Source organism: Antennarius striatus, chromosome 19, assembly GCF_040054535.1.
Source record: "Antennarius striatus isolate MH-2024 chromosome 19, ASM4005453v1, whole genome shotgun sequence".
NCBI lineage: Eukaryota > Metazoa > Chordata > Actinopteri > Lophiiformes > Antennariidae > Antennarius > Antennarius striatus.
The window spans coordinates 4,641,396-4,661,953 of record NC_090794.1 but is presented as its reverse complement, the minus strand read 5'-3'; the positions used below and the strand labels follow the sequence as shown (position 1 = coordinate 4,661,953).

The following is a 20,558-nucleotide window of genomic DNA, read 5'->3' as shown; positions in this document are numbered from 1 at the left end:
CATATGAATAAAAACAGACTGAATTAATTTCACGTCGACATACTGAAGATGCCCTCATGTGATTACTAATACACCGCAGGTTTCTTTCTCTTTCTGTTTACAGCCTCACAGACAATGTTTTCTCTTGACTACAAAAGTTGACGTGCGAAGAAACTGGGGAATATTTCTTCTTTCTCTCCTTAAAAAAAAACATTAAGACTTAGATTCGCTTTAATGCAGCAAAACATTATGTCAGTTAAACTGCTGCTTTAAGAATGAAGAAGCTGCATGAATGCATAAATAAACGCTTCTCGCTGCTGGTATATGGTTATAAGGACACCTGCTATGCTGTTACTCAACTATAGAAAACTGATGTCTCTTTTATGTCTATGAATGAAAATAAGGAGTGAAGGGAAATAGAGAGTTCATCTGTTTGAGGTGGAAGGCTGTTTTATTTAACCTTGAGGAGAAACCAATGGTATCAGTTCACATTTTTAAGAAGTTGTTTGATTGAAAGGATCAATGAGCATTAAAACTGGACATCATGTGGAACTAATATGGTTCAGCCATTATTTACTGCTGTTTGCCTCCCTGGTTTATCTGCTCTATCTTTACCTTTGCAGCAAAAAAAAAACAAAAAATATGGCAATATCCAATACCCGCAAGCTTTTTCACACATGGGTTTGTTCTCTTTAGTCCAAAGAACATTCACTTTCGTTACTGGAAGCCAGTAAAACCTAGAAGAATTTTCATCACACCGGATGAGGCAGAAGATCACTATGGGAACAGAAAACAATCATGAGTATTTTTTGTTTTGCTATGCCTGACGTATCTGCTTTCTCAAACGACAGCAATCACTCCCTGTAATATGAATAACTAAATAAACTTTGCATGCAGGCGTAACATAATGTATGGATGTTTTAGGTCATCTATACACTGAGACAGATCCAAAAACGGTTTATACCATGAGTAAGAGGATGACAAACTCAGCCTGCAGATGTGGGAGCAAATTCACATTTATCACATCTACGTGTCATGAAGGATGCATTACCTCCAAAACCTCAGCAAGGCGGAACGTCAGTGCCGTGGAGGAGGGATGGGATGCTGCTAGAGAGACAAACAAAAACATTCTGATTGAAAATGATTTGAGGAGAGCTGACGGGAGCCCTGTTTGGATGCTCCTCGTAGTCTGCCTGATGATTAACGCAGGTTATGGGAGTGCACTCACACTAAAATGTGCTATTTTTAGAGAAAGCTAGAGATGCTGTTTCTCCTGTTTACATCCAAAAGCTTCAAACTGCTGCAGTGTACCGCTGCGTCCATCTAAAGAGATTAACGCACTGCCAGCATGTCTGATAAAGTGTGGCGATGCACAGTAAAAAGATGCTCTCCAGGTATTACGCATCAAGATATCAGGGGGTGAATTTTTTCTGCTTCATCTTTCTTTATCTTCACATATTTAAAATATCTGTCACTTTAAATGAGAACCTTGACTTGACTTTTTTTTTTTTTTTTTTTTTTTGCTTGGGTCCGAAAAGTGGAGCTTTGACACTGAAGTGATGGCAGAAGCCTTTGATTTCTATTCAGAACGCTGCGGTCTGCTGGATTTACTGCACAACCTGTTAGTGTCAGGAGGAAAGAAGAAGAAAGATTAGGACCAAGAAGGTGATGTGAAAGGAATGGATGTGTTTTATCTGAGGGAAATCCTTGTAAACCCACACACGCGTGCATGTGTGTATGTGTGTGTGAGTGTGTGTGTGTATGTCTAAGGGTTGCAGCATCAATATTTCACTTTTTCTCACTTAGCCCAGAGCGCAGTCAACCTGGCCCGGTTCTTAGTTTGCTCAGAATCCACCTCTTAGCTGGAGCTGCTTGTATGAAAACCCCATATTTATATACAGTATATACCCCAGGACCTTTTTTGGTACTTAAGGGAGAACACAAATTTGTATTTTTGTGAAATTTAGGTTCTCATGTGATCAATATCCATGTGATCTTAACATTTTTTCGAACATTTTTAAAAGTAAACACCCGATTTACATCATTTGTGTCCTTTCAATGTTTGATATTCCAACCTAGAGATACAAATCATTGTGTTTAAAGCGCAGACGGTTTCGAACCGAACCCCCCATTTGCATTATAAGGAATGCTGAATCATATTTGCAGTTGGCAAGATGCCTTTTCAATAATGTCTTCGCTTCATATTTATTATTGTTTTATGTTTTATAACATCAGACTGTAGATAGATAGTTGGGTTGATGAATGGATAGACAGTCTGATTTGATTTGTGTTCCATTTAATTAAATCCTCCGTCTATTCAGAATAGCTGTATGAGAAGAATTTATGGAGACTGTATAGACAGCAATAATCAATGAGTAAACAACTACATCTTGTCCTGCTGCAAATGCTATATTAATTTGTTCTTACATAGTTCTTAAAAATATCCGTGCGCTGGATTATCACTGCATATATTCACATGAAAATATGAATCGTTTAATGACTCATTCATCCCTAACTTTGTTTGTTGTATTTGTTGATCAATTTACTTTATTTTCAGGCACATTTGAGTTTCTTCAGCCCTTTTTTTTATTTTCCCATTTTGCTCCGTCACGCTAGTGGCAGACTGTGACAGAGCTTCGGCTCTATTCATGTTAGTACAAAGTGAGGAAAAAGAAGAAGTCATTTAAAGTGGTAGTTTTTGAAAATAATATAAAATCTTCAATTTAATTCAAAGAGAGGAAGTTCCTCAACTTTAGAGCCTCAAACTTCATTTTCCTCTGTTACAGTAAATTGACGGGGGACTGCCTAACAGTTAAATTCCTCGTCCCTCCCTCTCTTTGAGCTTCCAACAAAACAAGCGCCTCCATTCTGATTGCTGCTCCTCACAAATCATGTACCTGTTCCCTCCTGTTCATGCTGCGGAAATAACCACCCAAAAATAACCAAATTCTGAAAGAGAGAGTAAAATCCCCCCCTTAGGAACTCAAACTGGGCACTGGAACATGTTTAATGAGCCTGATGTCTGACGGTTCCAAACAACAGCCCTACCATTAATTTGATTGCAGCCGAGGCGTGCAGCTCCACCGGCCTGAAATAGCCGTGTGATGGTGATGTTTAATCTTCAAGAAGTCCTTTATTGCAGTCACACACAGCCGTGTGAAAGCGAGTGATCAAATATTCTCTTGCATCAAAGTTGCATAATGAAGATGTGTTTTAAATGATATTCCACATCGGAGCCGATCAGAGCCGACATCCGCATCAAGAGATGTGTGGAATGCATTTCCGTGGACATTACACATGATTTCCATAAGCAGACTTCCATTCCTCTGCTCCTGCGTGATTTCCACCGCCTCATATTGCCTCCCACTACGTTCTGGTATGTGTAGTGATTTCCCTGTTTTTTCTCTGCCTCTCTATTCACTGCTGATTCAGTTTCAGGCATTTTATTCTAAATCAGAAGGCACACAGGAAGCCTCTTCATCCCTCCATCCATCGTGATGTGATCCTTTTGTCTGATTCAAGTTTCATCACATTTAGTTGATCACCTTTTCTTTCCTCGCCTCTACTTTCATCACTTCAAATTATAATGAGTTGTCTTTGAGGAGGTTTAGAATGTAAATGGCTAGATCTGTAGTACCTCAGTCTCAGCTCCTGCATATCGAGCAGCGAGGTATGATATAAATCCTGATGTCTTCTTAGACTCTTTTCTCCGTTTCTACTAAAAACGACCGGTCAGAAACTCGCTGATTATCGTCAGACTGATGAAAGTCACCTCATTTAGCAGGAATGTTGTTTTTTTTACAAAAAGAATACTTCAAATGGGAGGATCCTTTTTTCTATTTAATGAATAATACAGGTCTCTGATATGGTGTATGGCAATGTTTTATTTTTCTGTAACAGTACATTTGTGGTACTACAGCATCTCTGTACTTTACATTGCTAATGGAGAACCTTATGTACCTTTAATGGCCTTTTTTTTTAAAATTCAAACTCTACGATTAAGACAGGAAGTATATACATAATAACATATCAATGGATCAAATATTAACAATGACAGTATGTGTCATGGTCTACGTTTTCTATGTTTTTGTTTTTTCTCTTTTATTTTGAAATTTTGCTTCATACTTCCTGCCATTTCCCCTATATTTTACCTTATTTGTTCTGCATCTCTTCTTCCCCTGCTCCAACACTACTCTCTTTGCCACTTCTTGTTTAATCTGTTTCCTTGGTGTTTTCTGGAACTGGATTTTCTGTTCAACAAACCCGTCCCTCCAATGAACTCTGTTTGTAAAATCTGCTTGTTTAATCATTTCACTGCTGCTCCTCGCCTCCTAGCTTCTGTCTGCATCTGAGTTCTCAATCTCTGAGTGACGGCTAATATTTTAGTCAGTGCAGAAAAACTTTTACCCAACACCAAACAACAAACCAACTAAGTCAGTGACTGTCAGAAAGCAAACTAAGAGATGGGTCAACATTTTACTTGCATTCATGAGATGGATTAGAAAATAACTCCACCAAAATAGAAGCCAGTTTTTGTTTTCTCACATATCAGCCATCATCAGCCATCATCACCTCCCCATGCAGCAAAGCGATTCAGGCCTCTTTAGGATTAGCATTCTATAGAATGAGGGGCTGGGATGTCATCATTCACAAACAATTAACTCAACAATTAAAACAACACAGACTTGTTTAGAATTATCCCCCCAAAATAGTGTTTTAAATTGTTTTCCTGAATCCTGATCCTGATGTCATTATTAAACATGGAATATTTTTTAAGGGGAGCCTCTGTGTGGTTCGATGGGAGGTGGTGCGTTCAGGTGAATAAAGTAGGAACTTGAGATACGAGCCGCTCGACATGCGAGTTCTTTGAGATATGAGCCGTTGCTCTGCCCGCATTTTTGTTTGACAAGTGAGGAAGGAAGGTTAGTTCCTGCTCATTTTTTGTTTTTTAGAGGATTGCATTGATGCAGATTTTCTCCCAAGTTCAGGTTAATGGAAGGAAATGCATGCATTATCGTTTCATCACTCCATTTTGATACTGTCAAAAGTCTATAATTTGACTAGTGTGCAAAACTGCATTTCACTGAAAAGGACTGGAGAGAAGGAAACCTGCATAAAGATACTGCTTCCATGGCAACTGGTAGCCTATGAATGTCACAGAAAATCATGTTATGTCAGCAGTGCTAGAGTTGTTAGCTAAAGTTAGCAGCCACAGTCGACAGCTCATCAATTTAATGTGGCAGTGAGATGGAATAGCCACCTCGGGATAAAAGCCCACAGCAGAGAAAAGGAGTTTTCAGGAAAAATGGATCAACTTTGACTTTGTCAGACCTCGAGGGACAGATCGGCCTTATCTGCAGAAAGGCCAATTATAGGTTTTCAGTGAATTTTTATCCCCAGCCATAAAAATGATTAAGATGTAGAGCCGCCAGCATGTTCATCTGTCCATCAGAGTATATCTCTAGAAATACATACTAGCTGAAGTGATTTCAGAGGGTGTTCATTTTGGTTGGACAATTAACTCGCAATTTATGTATTGTAGTTTAATCACATTTTTACAAACGCATTAGCCACAATAAGACGTTTTCCTTCTAAAATATTAAACATAAAACTCTCAGTTTTTATCCTTGGAGAAAAGAAACTTTCTCCACCTTTATTATTCCCTCATTGATTTGTGAAACACAAGCTGTCATGAATAATTGTCATTTTTCACACTTTATTAAGCTCAGATGAATTCCTATCATCTTCTATAGATCTGTCTCACATTCATCAATGCGCCGGATGTTTTTTTCTCTCTTTCTTTTTCTTTCAAAGCATTACAAATTCCGTCCTTCTTTGTGATGGATAATGGTCATAAATTTAATTTGACATTACAGTAATTTCCCCCAGCTGTAATTGTCCTTGGGACGCAGCAGACGTTACACCAAAACAGGATTTCTTTCCCATTCATCAGCAGGAATAATAAGGTTACTGTAACAACGCTGGAATATTCATCTGTGTGAAGGACAAGGAAGTTGAAGTATTTTTAGAAATGTGCACAGATGAATCTAGTCAACATATCATTTAAACAAAGACGAGGGAGGAAGCCGGATTCTGATTCTGCTGTGTTTGTGAAGAAAGAGCATGTTGCCATGGTGATGATAGCATTGAGCTCAACATGCTGCTGTGAATGGTTTGTTCAGTTTAAAACGAAAAAAATGGCACCGCCACATTCCACTTGAATTGAGCACTTTCTTACACGTCACCTGACCATTAGGAACAAGTGCGTCATGGCGTCATCATTAGACTTGCAGCGACAGCGAGATGAAAAAAGAAGAAGTAGAACACCTGAACAAATTGTACGCATTGATTTAGCAAGTGGACCGCTTCCTTCTTCTGACAGATGCGTGTTTGTCGTTGTTTCCTGCAGGAGCTGGAGCAGCAGTTTGAGAGAGAGCGTCTCTCACTGGAGGAGCAGAAGACGATCCTCAAGCAGCAGCTGGATGAGCTGAGAGAGGAGCTGACCTCCAAACTCACTGCAGCCAATGATGAAGTAGGACATCTCACTTTTTAAATGGTGCCTGGACGTTCATGAGCATCGATTTCAGAGCTGCAGATAGCTTTGAAATTACCTGCAATACGTGTTTTTAGTTGCTTCCCTTCCGTTATTGTAGTTTTACAAACTTACAAATGAAAAAGAAATACTCAACAACTGCAAATATTAGATTTTCTTTATTGGAAACTGCACTGAGAAAGGCAAAGAAGATTATATTAAATCACCCATGATATTAAATCAGAATGGCTGCTAAACATTGAAATAATGTTTAGCAGCCATTATTTCAGGGATTAATTTCTCACTCACTTACTTCTTCTGGATAAAGTCACCTCCAAAAGTTATAGAAGAGTCTGAATCTTGTGTCTCCGTTCTAATGTGTGACATGAATTTCAAAGAGCATCAGCCATTTGGAAGATGAAGTAAACAGTATTTTCCAATCATATTACCTGCTGAAAAATGAGATAAAGGTCATTTCCAAATGCGGAGCGCCCATATTTCTTAGGAAACATATTATCCCTGTGGAAAATAACTCTATAAAGCCAACATGGCGTAGAGTTACAGGTTCCTTGTGTTACACACGACCTAAATAGCTTTCTGCCTTCAGTTATATTAGTTTAGTACTCGAATTGCTTTTTTCAACATTACAAAGACATTTTTACAGTTGTTAGATGGATGTTATTGATTTAGAATGACCATAACAGATGTTGTTGCTGCATTTATTATTACATGTATTATATTTATTGACATGGGCAGCATGGTGACGCAGTTTACTCTCAGCAAGAAGGTTCAATGTTCAATTCCTTGAGCTTGTGATATTGGTTTTAAAATTCATCAATAATGGGGGTGTAGGTTTGATGTGAATCAGTGTACTGTATATGAGTCAACTTACATTTACTTTTAGTGTCTATTTTCTGAAAGCTTTGTGTAATCCAGCCCCTGGTTAAGCTTTGTCACAAATGTTTTTATCACTTGATTTGGTTTTCTGGGTATGAACTCACTGCCACTCTCTGCATTGATGTTGTTTTTGCAATCAAGGCATTTTTTTTTATTACTTTAGCAAAAAAGTATACAGGCTTGGCAGATTTAAAAATCAGAGAGAGAAATTGTTATTTGAGGCATTTTGGATTTAAAAAAAAAAAGAAAGAAAGAAAAAGCCTCTTGCTGAGATGAGTGCTGATGGAGTCTCAAGGTCGCTGCCACGCTGAGAACACAGGCTGATGTGTGACGGAGCAGAGGTGGCCAACGTGGGTTTGTCTCTTTGTCCAACTCTGAGCCTCCTTCCCTCCTCCCTGCAGGTGACCCGGCTGCAGCAGGAAGTACAGCAGGGGGAGAAGGACTTTGGAACAGCCGAGGGACAGATTTCCACGCTGAAGGAGGCGCAGGACAAATTGCTGGAGGAGCTGGACGCCACCAGGGCCCGACTGAGAGAGACCAGCAACCTGCTGACTGCTCTTCAGGTCTATGTTCTCCCACTGCAAACCTTTATCTATTCACACATTCACAGCCACAGAGGAGTGAAGATGAAACGTCCTCACCCTCAAGGTCACACTGGTGCAAAGAAAAACACACACAAAAAAAATTATACTGATCGTACAGATGCTGCACAGAATGATTCCATGAATCCACCGGAAGCCTTTGGATAAATCCATTGGAATTTGGCGTCAAAATGTGAAACCTTTACTTTTCAATACGCACAAACAGTCTCGACCCACCTTCCCAGGCACTTTCCGACTCTTCCCTTATCACCCTCTGCAGCTCAGCAGCCCATTCCCCCTGACCCACTTCTCTTTTGTACCCAGGTGAATGATAGGGCTGTGGACGCTCCAGCCTGGCAGCGGGAGAACGCATCAGCAAAAACACAATGCTACATCTGTTTTCTGGGCTGATTAAACTTGGCCATCACAAAGGAGCAGACCATTAAGAGTGATGCAACATGGGGAAAAAAAAAAAAAAAAGCTTCGACACAAAAGCAGCAGCAAACACTGTCCATTAAAAGCAATGCACCCATCTGTCTGTGTCATATCTTTCACAGGGACAGCTGGAAACCCAGAAGCGTCACCATGAAGCCAAACTCATCACCACCAAAGAAGAAGAAAAACACAAGATGGACAAGATGGCTCTGGAATTGGAGCTCAGATGGACTGAAACCCTCAGGTGTGTGTGTGTTTGTGTGTGTGTGTTCGTGTGTGTGTGTGTGTGTGTGTGTGTGTGTGTGTGCGTGTGTAAGAGTAAGAGGAACAGAAAGAGGGAGCGTAACATTACGAGTATACGGAAAGTCTGGGAGTCTTTCTGTTTCCCCAATTTCTTTTCCCACACTAAAACACACACACACACACACAGGTTATCAGCTCACAATATTGACCGTGACAGAGCATTATTCTTGGAGGGCTTTGCAACTTCTGTGTTCAATCCAGTGTTAAAGCCAGCCGCTTTAGTCTCTGTTAACGTCCACCAACCTTTGAAGTGTTATTATTCAGACACCCCAACGACCGAAATTGGCTGTTTTGAGGTGTGAACTGATGCACTTTTCACACAGTTGAGTCGGCAGCATCTAAATGATTCCATCAGAGTTTATCTCGGCATTAAATTTCGTCTTTATGGTCTAAACCGCAGAAAGCTTTTCCACTTCTAAATAGATTTTTACGCTGGAGCGTCTCTGGCGCTGCTGAATGGCTGCTTTATTATCTATTGTTTTCGATGACTTCTTCTGTGACAACATGGTTGGATTTACTTTTCTAAACATTTGCCATGAACGTGTTGCTATATAGCTGCAGTCCAAAACAGACCCACCTGGAGCTCCTCGTTTCTGGACCCAAACCACCAATCAGAGTGTCTGACGCAAGGGGCGGGACCTAGCTACTAGCTATTCATTTTAATTGGGGCATGTATATGATGTCAACTGAACCACAAGTAATGAACCAGAAACTGTACCAGAGTTGGTTAATCCAAATTAAAAACTTTTTTTTTAGTTCCAGACAAATTGTCCCAGTTACCTCAGATAAACCACCGAACACATTGTCGGGTTCTGGTGGTGACTTTTTTCAGCTGAACGTTCCAATCAAACTGCTCACAGTGAGGTCTGAGGATTATCCAGAGTAATTGGGGCGCCCTTTCTGCAAAGAGGAAAGCGGGGTTTTAAAGTTTTCTCCGCAAGCACTAAAACTAAACTTCTCTAGAGCCTTGATGCAAATCAAATCGATAACTCTGACAAGGAACAACGGTCCCAGGGCACAGACAACAGGAAAGGTCACGTCTTTTGCCACTGGTGTTTGTCACAGTGTGACGCCTGAATGGCATTTTTTGGGTTAAACACGGCTGTATTTTATTCGCCTTTATTTGACTTTCTGTCTTGGAGAGAACAAAATAATTGAAATGGAGATACAGTCAATGATCCATGATGTAAATTGGGACAGGGGTGTAAACTTCATTACCTCTATAGTTTTACCTTGAGCAGTTGAGCTTGACGTCGGCCATTGTCTCTGCTTTCACTCTTCGCAAAGGTCACTCTTTATATTGTTTGATATTTTTAGGCTGTCTTAAATCTCTGAGCCGATGAATCAGTTTCTGCCTCGCTGCAGCATTTTTTTATTACTTTTCCATCACGCTGCTTCTTTCGTTCACAGTTTTAGTATAGATATTCACAAGCTTTTAAAGCATAGCACCGGGAGCATCAAATAAAACCCTTGTTTTTTCGATTCAAGCCATCACTCTTGTCTCCTTCTTGTGGTCAAAGTGAGCTCTATAGATATTTGAGATCTTGAATCGTCTGTGTTTTCAGCTTAACTATTTGCTTTTTTTTTCCATCATCTAAGCTGATGGCGCTGTGAGCGCCACACGCTGGTTGTCGTTTCCTGAGGGTCGAGAAGGAATAACTGAGTGTCACCCACCAAAGGGAATATAGGTGGATAATATATATATTTAAGTTGGGCTTTTGACTAAGCACGTGTGGATTATGTATCTTACATGGAAATCTGTCACATCTCAGAGCTCAGAGAGGATTCCAGCCAATTACGTTGCTTTTTATCGGGATACATCCTCCATCTTCGATAGTTCTGTCAAATCTCCGTTCATCCTCGTCTTTACCTGCTTCCATCTGCCCTCATCTTTCATCCTGCCTGACAGATGTTGTAGAACGTGGCTTATTAGGAAGACCAGAGCCCTTTGAAGCCCAAGGCGCTCGTGTGTGTGTGTGTGTGTGTGTGTGTGTGTGTGTGTGTGTGTGTGTGTGTGTGTGTGTGTGTGTGTGTGTGTGTGAGAGAGAGAGAGACAAACCACAAGTGTGCATCGACATCCATGACTGCTTGCTCTATACTGAATGAAGACATGAATGATGACACGTGTCAAGCGTGCTGCATGATGGACGTGACAGTCTGACTGCTCTGTGTGTGTGTGTGTGTGTGTGTGCGTGTGTATGTGTGTGTGTGTGTGTGTGTGTGTGTGTGTGTGTGTGTGTGTTTGTCTGACACTTTCTGCCTCTCTGTGACAAAAAATGTGCCTATGTCAATACTTCATTTCACAGCTATCATTTCAACTCCTACGCTGCAATTGCATTGGCACCACACGCACACACACACACACACACACACACACACACACACGCACACATACATGTACATACAAATGCACAAGCCCAGGTCTTTCAATGAGCTGTTAGTAGTAATTTTCAGGAGTGGTGATGGTTCGATCGACGCTCCGTTGCAGGGACATTTTCTTTTCCCCTGCAGCCAATATAAAGCCGCTGAAGCACCGTCAGCTTTGCGGCAACTTCCTGCTTGTTTTACCCTCATCCTTCACCGGATCGTCTTGTTGCACTTCAGAGACATATAAAAAGCCATGCGACAAAACACAAGCACTGAAGGCAGGAGAAGAAAGGGTGCAAGATTAGTTTGGAAGATTAGTTTCTTTACCAGACGTATGTCATAACCCTATAGAATAATTTGTTGGCATCTTGTTAATGTCATGTCAGAATTATACAAAAGAATTAATTAAAGAAGTTTTTTAACTTCCTCAAAATTGGCAATCGCTCAGGTTTTTCCATATTTTAAATCACGTCATTTTGCAATGCGGCCTGGGCATCATATGAGCTAATGTGACTATATAACATTATAATACAGTTAGAACAAAACCAAATGAATTAAAATGTAACTGAAGCTTCGTTATTAATGGACCAGATCATTTAAGTGTCATCACCCAGTTCTTCTTCCTCTGCCTAAACGTGGGCTGTTGGTCTCTTCCTTTTGTAGGCAGGAGTGTAAGAAGCTCCGTGAGGAGCTGAAGGAGGACCACGAGGAGGACAAGGCCTCTGCTCTGGCTCAGCTGGCGCAGAGCAAGGAGCAGGAACTGAGCAATGCGAGGGAGACCTGGCAGAGGAAGGTGGAGGACCTATTGGAGCAGGTAACTGCTGGCAGTAATGCAGTATGCATGTAGGCAGCAGTAAAGGAACGGGTGTTTCCAGTCTTTTTATATAAGCAGACAATAATCGAATGACACCATGGTGACCTATTTTGGTTATGTCATGGTTTTAACGAATGTTTTAAAGTAATATGTCCACAATGAAGTGACATGAAGAGGACTTGGTGCAAGACTTAACATGGAAGGATCAACATTTACAGGTTCGACTTTGTTTTAATCTCCTATTTGTGCTGAAGACCTCTCGGTACGACAACACCAGCTGCCTCCAGCTTCTATCCGAACGGCGCTAATTAAACAAGAATATCAGCGGGGAGAGAGGATGAGGAGAGCAGCGAGAGAAACCGCCTCTCTTTAAAGCTGCTGCTGTAAGACCATAAGACCTCCTCCTGTCTATTCCACACTGACTGATTTCTTCAACGCGCTGTTGGACAGGCTCGCTCGCACATTCATTATTGGATGCTGGGGCAAATACACCAGAGGAAGCTGCTGCTACTAATGACTGCCCCGTAATCTTAATTTAGCATGACTAAACTCTCCTGTGGTCATCGTACGCGCAAAACAAACTGTTTACTCATGCTCATCTTCGTCTGATGTGTGCATCGGCTGCTGGAGGTTGTCATGCGTGTTCTGCCCATTGCTTCCATCCTCTGATAAATGTTTTCAGCCCTCGCATCATCATGCACCCGAATGTCAAATCAGAGCCATGGTAAAGCTCTTGATAGGCAGTGCTCTACCTTAAGCTACAAAGAAGTTCCTTTGCAAATATTCGTATTTGCATTGCAAATATAACCATGAGGGCAAACTTAGGCCCAAAGCCATGTGTGCACAGCGAGCAACACTTAGGTGGAGGATCTCTGTGCCTCAAGCAAGGACGATGAAAGAAGAAGAAGAGTTTCTGGTGTTTTAATTAGAGTCGCTGCTCAGTTCCTCTCACCTCTCAGCGTTTTAAACTCTTTCAACACACTTTTCTTATTTTACTGACCAATAGCTTCGTTAGATAAACCTACCGTTTATTACACAGTACATTTATATATTTATAAAGTAGCTGGTGAACACAAAGAAGAATCTTAAGAGCGAGATGTTGATGTACACTGTGATCAAAAACTCCAGGGTGTAAAGGTTTGCTAACATTTTCCATAAATGTGTGAGGTGATAACAGTTATATATCAGTATTTTTGCAATATATATCACTTGTTGACCAACAACTCATTGAATTTGGTTGTTTATTTCCCTTCAGATCTCCCTGTTGAAGCAGAGCCTGGAAATGCAGCTGTCCCAGTCCCAGTCGTCGCTGCAGCAGCTGCAGCATCAGTTCAGCCAGGAGAGGGAGCACCTGAGGATGCAACTGGACGAACTGCAGACGGAGCACCAGAGGCGGCAGCAGCGTCTTCACGAGGTCCACTGCTGCTCCATGCAGGACATGGAGCACGCCAGGCAGAGGGACCTGAAGGTGGGAGGCGGCGAACACTTGCATGCATAACATTATATACTGCTGCTGTAACACAGTCAAGGCCTCTCATCAAAACAACTTCTGTGGTTCTTTGACTTTTTCCAGGTGTGCTCATCAAAGACGTGCAAACAGCTGGATTTTTTTGCATCTATATTTGCAAACTAGCAGCTTCTGCCCTGCTTTTAGCTAGCGCTTCTGTGTCCCACCAGCATTCAATCTGTGAAAGTGCATGACAGCCTGTGATGTAACTCTGCTGCATCATGTATGTGAATACTGTTAGAGCACAAAAGTACAGGAACACATTCTTAAACCATTTCAGGCCATTTAACCTGTACTTATCTGTAAAAAAAAAAAAAAGCATACATTTATAACAATTGATCAGCTATGACCTTATGGCACTTATGACCTTATGGCGGCACTTATGTCATTGCTGCTGGTTTTAGAGACTCCCCCTTCCGTGACATCTTCCACTTCTGTTCCACTGTCGCCTTCTCCAATGCAAACATGCACAAAAAGCAATTGCATATTCACACAATAAAAATCACAAAACCGACTTCGTTCTGTGCTGAAGCGGACTCTCCGTTGTCAGAATCCTTGTTAATAAGCAGGGAAGTAAAGTATTAGAGGCTTTATGGAGGGCTGATATGCCAGTAGAGGTGTTTATATTTCTGTCTGCAGTGCGGGGAGAGAAAACTCAATTATCCAGAGTGGAGGCATGAGAGGGATGATTTATGTATGTGCACTTTGTGTGGCGTTGGAGTGAAACGGACATTCAGATAGGCTGCTGTTATCTCTTCACAGTTTGTGGGCAGGAAGACGTTTTAACAAAGTCCTGCTGCATATTCAGGGAACTTAATTTCACTCTTTGACTTCCAGCTGACAAAAAAGATGCAAATAGAAGCCGTGAGTATAGATTAATGCTAGCTGATTGGTTGGTTGGTTGGATGGCTGGCATCACAAAACAGAACAACACAGATCGAAGCACAGAATTAATTATTCTAGCGTGCTCAACTAAAATGATGAACACTGGGCATCAAACTTAAAACCCCTCTGGTTTCTTTTATTTGTCACACAATGCATCTCCATCTTTAACAGGTGTAACGTTCTCCGTACTGATTTCCGTAGAACGCTTTAAATAAACCGATGATCATGATAACGCAGCAGCCTGAGTGTCGACAAAGGCCACAAAAAGATCCATCTGTTGGCTCAACATTGTGTTGAGAGTGAAGATTCTTCTCTGTGGTTTTCAAACACTCCACGGTCCAGAAACAGAATACATATCAGACATGGTCGATTGGCTTTCGAGCAGACTCCTTCTGGTCGGGTCTTAGAGATTTCTCCGGTGGTCAGGATTAAGATCTGCACAGCAGCAGGAGGATCAGCCGACCGGTGGACTCCAGGGCCGCGGTTTCCCTTCATGTCTTTGTTTGTTTGTTCCTCCTGTCTTTCTCATTGTTGTTCATCCTATTCATCCCCTTTTCCCAGTAAATAGATTCAGCCACTAGCAGTGTGACACATATTGACCATCCAGTAATGGAGTGAAGATTGAACAACCAAACGTCGTCACACGGACGGCACAAAGAGGAGACAGGGAGGAGGTGGTTGTAAGAAAATAACAGCCGAGTTCTAATTATAGTAGCTGCTGTGATAAAGAGTAATGAATGTGCTTCCGTTAATTAAACAAATATAAGGTATGGTTTGTATTGGCCTTCTGCACAAATGATCAATAGCCATGAACAAGAGGGATTAGTGGCTTTAAAGACAAATGAACTAAATCTTGTCATGGAGTTTCAACATGAATCAACTCGTATTTTTTGTTTCTCCTCCTACATTAAATACTTTGTGTGATAGAGTACGCCCTCTCTCTACCCTTACGAGATGACCTCCATTACGTGTTAATTTAGAAAAAAGGTGGGCAACAGGGAGATTGTTGAGCTTCCTTTGTACAAGTCTTTTCTAGTTTGTGTATGTTTGTTTCCCTGTACTGTATTTAATTATGAAGGTCTGAGACGAGGTGGATGTAGAGGTCAGGAGGCTCTGAAATGACAGGGAGTTAGTGGCAGATTGATGATATGGAAAAATGGTGTCAAATATTATGAGCTGCTTTTTAATATAAGAGGGAGATGCTTGTTACATTAGCATTTTTTTTTTTTTTTTAGTGGACACTCGACTAAATACGGGGTGAACAACATCATTATCGGCTCACGAGGATGAGCTATGAAACAATTTTAAAGTGTTACTATCAACACAGCATGGGCATCCCATCCAGTGCTAAGAGTCTCCTGTCTGCCAACTCAGAGACAGACTCATTCGGAATATTCAGTGTCATCTTCACTCCGTGAATCATTTCCCAAAGGCACGTTATGTATTTCTGAATTAAAATGCCCCAGATGTTACCGTCAAGTTTCTATGAATATCAGTTTAGATGTTTCTTGTTGATGGGTTCTAGTTATGATTAGCAAAAATGACATCTTAACATTTTGCTGAAAAAGAAAAATGGGCTAAACAGTAATTTTCCTCTCTGGAGTGATGTGCTTTTAGGGCTTTGTCTAATAATGAAAATGAGATTTCAATTCTGTTGAATATTCTCAAGCTGCTGATGGAAGTAGCAGCTGTGTTTTCCCCTTTGATATTAAACATTTAATTTCGTAAATCAGTCTGCAGAGGCATTTATTACCTGTTTGTATACATCCAGTTGAATTATAATGGGTATTATTTTCGACACAAGTGTTCCTGCGGTTAATAAAGAGGATGCAAACACTGACAGTATGTATGAGGAGATGGGAATAAGGGCCTCTTTCCTGTCTGTAACATCATACATTATATTCTTACGCAGGTGTAATGATGCTATACTGAAAAGAAAAAAATATTCCACAGCATCAACAAGCAAAGTCATAGCCAATGCAGAGAAGTGTTAGAGTAGGGTTTAATTAAATTCATATAATGAAGTCAACAACTGCTGAATCAAATAAAAAAGTAGAAGCCTTTCAAGCAATTTAGAAACTTTCTAAGCAATTAACAAAACTAATTCAGACAAATCAGTCTGTAGGCGTCAATCAGTAAATGTAGAGGATTCTACTTTATTTTAAAATAGTTGTGCATCAATTTGTGCTAATCCAGTCCTTTCCACCGCAATCAAAAATCATTAATTCATTTTCCGAACTGCTTTTCCACTTTCGAGGGTCACGGGGGTTGCTGGAGCTTATCTCACTGGACTTGTGGGCATGAGGCGGGTAGACGCTGCCGACACGGTGCCAGCGCATTAACTACATAATCATCTAAAATAAAATTCATAAAAGTCTTATTTTTCATCTGTCATTAACTGCAGAGATCTGGATATACTCACATAAATATTTTTATTATAACAGAATGAAATGGAGACATCATCAGACTCTATTGTCAGCAAACCTTTAGATAATTTACGGTTTCAATTGTAGTTATTTTACATTCCATTTTGAAATCAGAGGATACTAACCATTTACTTTTCTACAGTACAAATGAAGAAAATTGTTGTTTTTTTATACCTTTATTTAATAGACTGTTGTCTGTGTTTTAAATTGCATTTGGAAGTTTTTATATCTGTAATATTTCCTAATCTTTCCCTGCCTCCCTTTTCTATTTTCATTTCTATACCTCTCTCCCCTCTTTCATCTCTCCCCCATGACATTATCTCCTCCTACGTTCCAAACAAATCATCCTCTTTTCTCGTTCTTCACTCCATTCTCTTTTCCCTTTACTCTCTCCCCCCGGCCCTCCTACTCTGTTCTCCTCTGCCTGCCTACATACTTGCTCCATCAGGAGTTGGAGGAGCGCCTCCGTCACCATCACCACGCAGAGCTGCAGTCGCTCAGAGAGGCTCACCGCCAGAGCATCGAGACGCTGAAGCAGCAGTCAGAGCAGGAGCTGCAGACTCTCCGCTTCGAGCTGGAGGATGAGGGCAAAGCCATGCTGGGTAAGGCCACCTATGGGGCTTGAGCAGGTTGAAAAGATTCACCACTTCATAATGAAAAGAAAATTCTCATCCTGAAACAGTATAAGAGTAACAAAGAGTGACACAAGACTGACTTTGAAAGTACAAATTTTATGTAAAATGCAAGTGGAATTTAAGAAAATGTAGTTTTCTAGAGGAGGATGGATGAATGGGTGAATGGATGGATGGATGGATGGATGGATATGATAGTCGTATATGTACTTCAAAAATCACAAACTGGTCTAGTTCGTAAGTTTTTTAGAAGAAAAAAAATTCACATTAATTTTTATTCAGTTGCAAAAAAAACAAATGTAATTTAAATTTTAAATTGCATCCCAGTGTCTGCACATTGCAGTTTACATAATGCACACAAAATAATGTGATATACGTGTACAATTTTTTGAAGTCCAGTTAGAACATTAGCAGAAAGTAAAGATGGGCCGTAACGTCTTTAAAATACGGTGAAATCTCCGTCTTGCCAGTCATTATTGCTTCTACACCACTCCTGAGGTGTGAATAATGGACTTCCATTAGCCTTCATGTCATGGTCCTGACACTGGAGGGCCGCCTCCATCAATTTCTCTCTCCCTCCACATCCTTTTATCACCCTTTCCTCTCTTTAACTCTCCTGTCATTTACTTCCTTTCATCTTCTTGTGTTTATACAGTGTGTGAGCTCACACACATTTTGCCATGTGTGTTGTTTATTTTTTTATTTACACATTCATCACTTGGATGTAGTTCCACCTTTCTCTGCTGTGTTTTCTCCTCCTGTCGATATCATTTGGGGGGTTTTTCTAACAGAATGCTGATAGTGGTGAGATTGAGCTAAACGCTTCTCCAAACCATTATAGACTATTCATTAGAGTGAGGATGAAAAGACACCGGGGCAAAGGCGGCTGAAGCACTCCACTTTATGTGCAGCATAAAAAAGACTCTTATTTATTTTGCAATAACAACTAAAAGATGGAGGAAGCTTCTCCCACAAGCTTTATAATCCCTCAGTCTGAGATGGGATTAGTTTCCTCGCTTGTGATGTAATATTATCATTTTATTAATGCCTTTTTTCTTGTGTTTTCTTATGCCAGCATCTCTGCGGTCAGAGTTGAACCACATTCACGCGTCCGCCATCGAACACCTGAGACAAACCCACCAACAGGAGTCGGCCGCTGCCAAAGTGGAGCTGGAAAAAACGCTGGATAGCAACCGGACGCAGGTAGGACTCTGTTAGAGAGCTAATGCTGTACAGGTGAATATCAAACCAACAACAGCATTTTAACGTCCATCCAAACACAGTTTTTTGAAATTCAATGATGGCACAAACCGTCTTTTGTCCATGGACACAAAGCTGCTGTGATGAATGAGTTTCTAGTCAGTTATGAATCCTCTCGAACACAAAGCCGGTCTCTTTCTTTCACAGCTGAAGTGAAGATGGTGTGACTGGAATAAATATAAAGGAAAGTCTATGATAAATGGCTTCCAACATGATCAAACACATCCATACGAGGAAGCTAAGCTAGAGAGAAACACAGACGGACGCAAAGTGTACACTTGGGATTTTCTAGTTAAGAATGTTTTTTAATTAAATGCTTCCTGTGGTTTAAAATTATGCATCTTTTCAGGAAAGACTTGCTTAGAAAGTTAAAACCTTGTTTACCCATGAAAAGTCTTCAATCTCAACATGATTAAGATGAGCGATCATGGTTAGAACTAAGAGGATCGATCAACTGTGTTGGTCCTGACTGTTTCACAATAAAAGTCAGCCCAAATTCCTGCATTTGAATGCTTTTAATGTGAAGCAACCTGGTTGTCATTAATAAAAACCATTTTCATCAAACGCAGTGGCATCAAACCAACAGCCATACAGTTAAAAGTAGTTTATAGTCAACCAGAGCTGCTTCAATTATTCATTCACTAAAGAATGACAAAATAATTTTGGGAATTAAATATCAAAATTGAAGATTTAGATATTGAACTGTTTGACAAATCACATTTGACAATCGTGACAAACACTTTTTAAAATTTGTAAATCTGAATAATGATTTTGTCATAGGAAAACATCAAGGGACCAATTAATTGAGATAAAACGATTTTCTTTTGTTTTGAAGTTTGGCTGTGCCAGCTGTCATGTGCAACCCTCTCACACACATACACACACACACACATGCACACACACATGCACACACATACACACATTTTCCTTCATTTGTGTTTTGTTATGCTTCCTCTTTAACCCTGTTAGAAACACGGATGACATTCATTTCTTTATTATACATGTTTTTATTTTTTCGTTCTTAGCAGAGTTATGCGAGTCATAATGTGAGAAAATGTAAGTTGTTATTTTGTAAATTTAAATATTTTAATGTGTAATCTGTGAACATCTGAACTACGTGTAAAGAGGTACGAACACTGCAGTGGGAAGGAGATCTGGGAATATTTAGTCAAATCAGGAAATCCAAGTGAACTTCATGCTCTACTTGCTTAATATGGTTATATATTCCTTTATAGATTATCATTCCTATTTTTAATGTACGTTTTGTCATTTTAAATTAGATCTAGCAGGTAGACTGATAATGAGAGGCGGACATAGACAACAAAGGGTTTGAATCGAAAGCATTGCATTCTGGTCCGGTCCGGACGCTGTCTGGACGTCCTCCTCTGACAGTGACCTTATCTTTTCTGTCCCGTTACCGTCTGCATTTATCTCTCTTTGTACTCGTAGTTAATGGGGCGGTTTTAAGAGCTGGAACCCAGCAAGCAGATCCCATTTGGAGTAATAAAGTTACTAAATTTAAAGGAACCAGAAGGTCTTCCTCCGTGATGGATTGGTGCTAAATTGCTGCGTGCACAACATCTGAATTTGTGCAAACACGCGCTGGGAATTTGTGTTTGCATTAATTCCTGTTTACTGTGCCACAACCCGAATGACATAAACTAAAACTTCCTGAGTTGAGTCATTAGAGTGGAAGATCTCAGCAGCAGACGGTCGTCACGCTGTGTTGAATAATGTTTTTATATCTCCAATTACTTAACAGATGAGGAGGAAGAGAGTGATGACGTACTGTGTGTGTGTGTGTGTGTGTGTGTGTGTGTGTGTGTGTGTGTGTGTGTGTGTGTGTGTGTGTGTGTGTGTGTGTGTGTGCGCTCGCGCACTCATTTCTCTCGCTGGAAATACTTAGAGTGGTTTATTTGATCTACCAGTGCTGTCTGATC

The 20,558-nt window shown here is 40.5% G+C and overlaps 1 protein-coding gene across 2 annotated transcripts in view; it reads left to right on the top strand.

Annotated features, from left to right (window-relative positions):
• fam184ab (family with sequence similarity 184 member Ab) overlaps positions 1-20,558 on the top strand; it is an 83,868-nt gene that overhangs the window by 45,396 nt on the left and 17,914 nt on the right. For both annotated transcript variants that reach the window (XM_068343401.1, XM_068343400.1), the window contains exons 10-16: positions 6,389-6,511; positions 7,810-7,971; positions 8,547-8,668; positions 11,758-11,908; positions 13,164-13,376; positions 17,175-17,328; positions 18,434-18,561. In XM_068343401.1, coding sequence (XP_068199502.1) covers positions 6,389-6,511; positions 7,810-7,971; positions 8,547-8,668; positions 11,758-11,908; positions 13,164-13,376; positions 17,175-17,328; positions 18,434-18,561 — 1,053 coding nt within the window. The remainder of the gene's footprint in view (positions 1-6,388; positions 6,512-7,809; positions 7,972-8,546; positions 8,669-11,757; positions 11,909-13,163; positions 13,377-17,174; positions 17,329-18,433; positions 18,562-20,558) is intronic.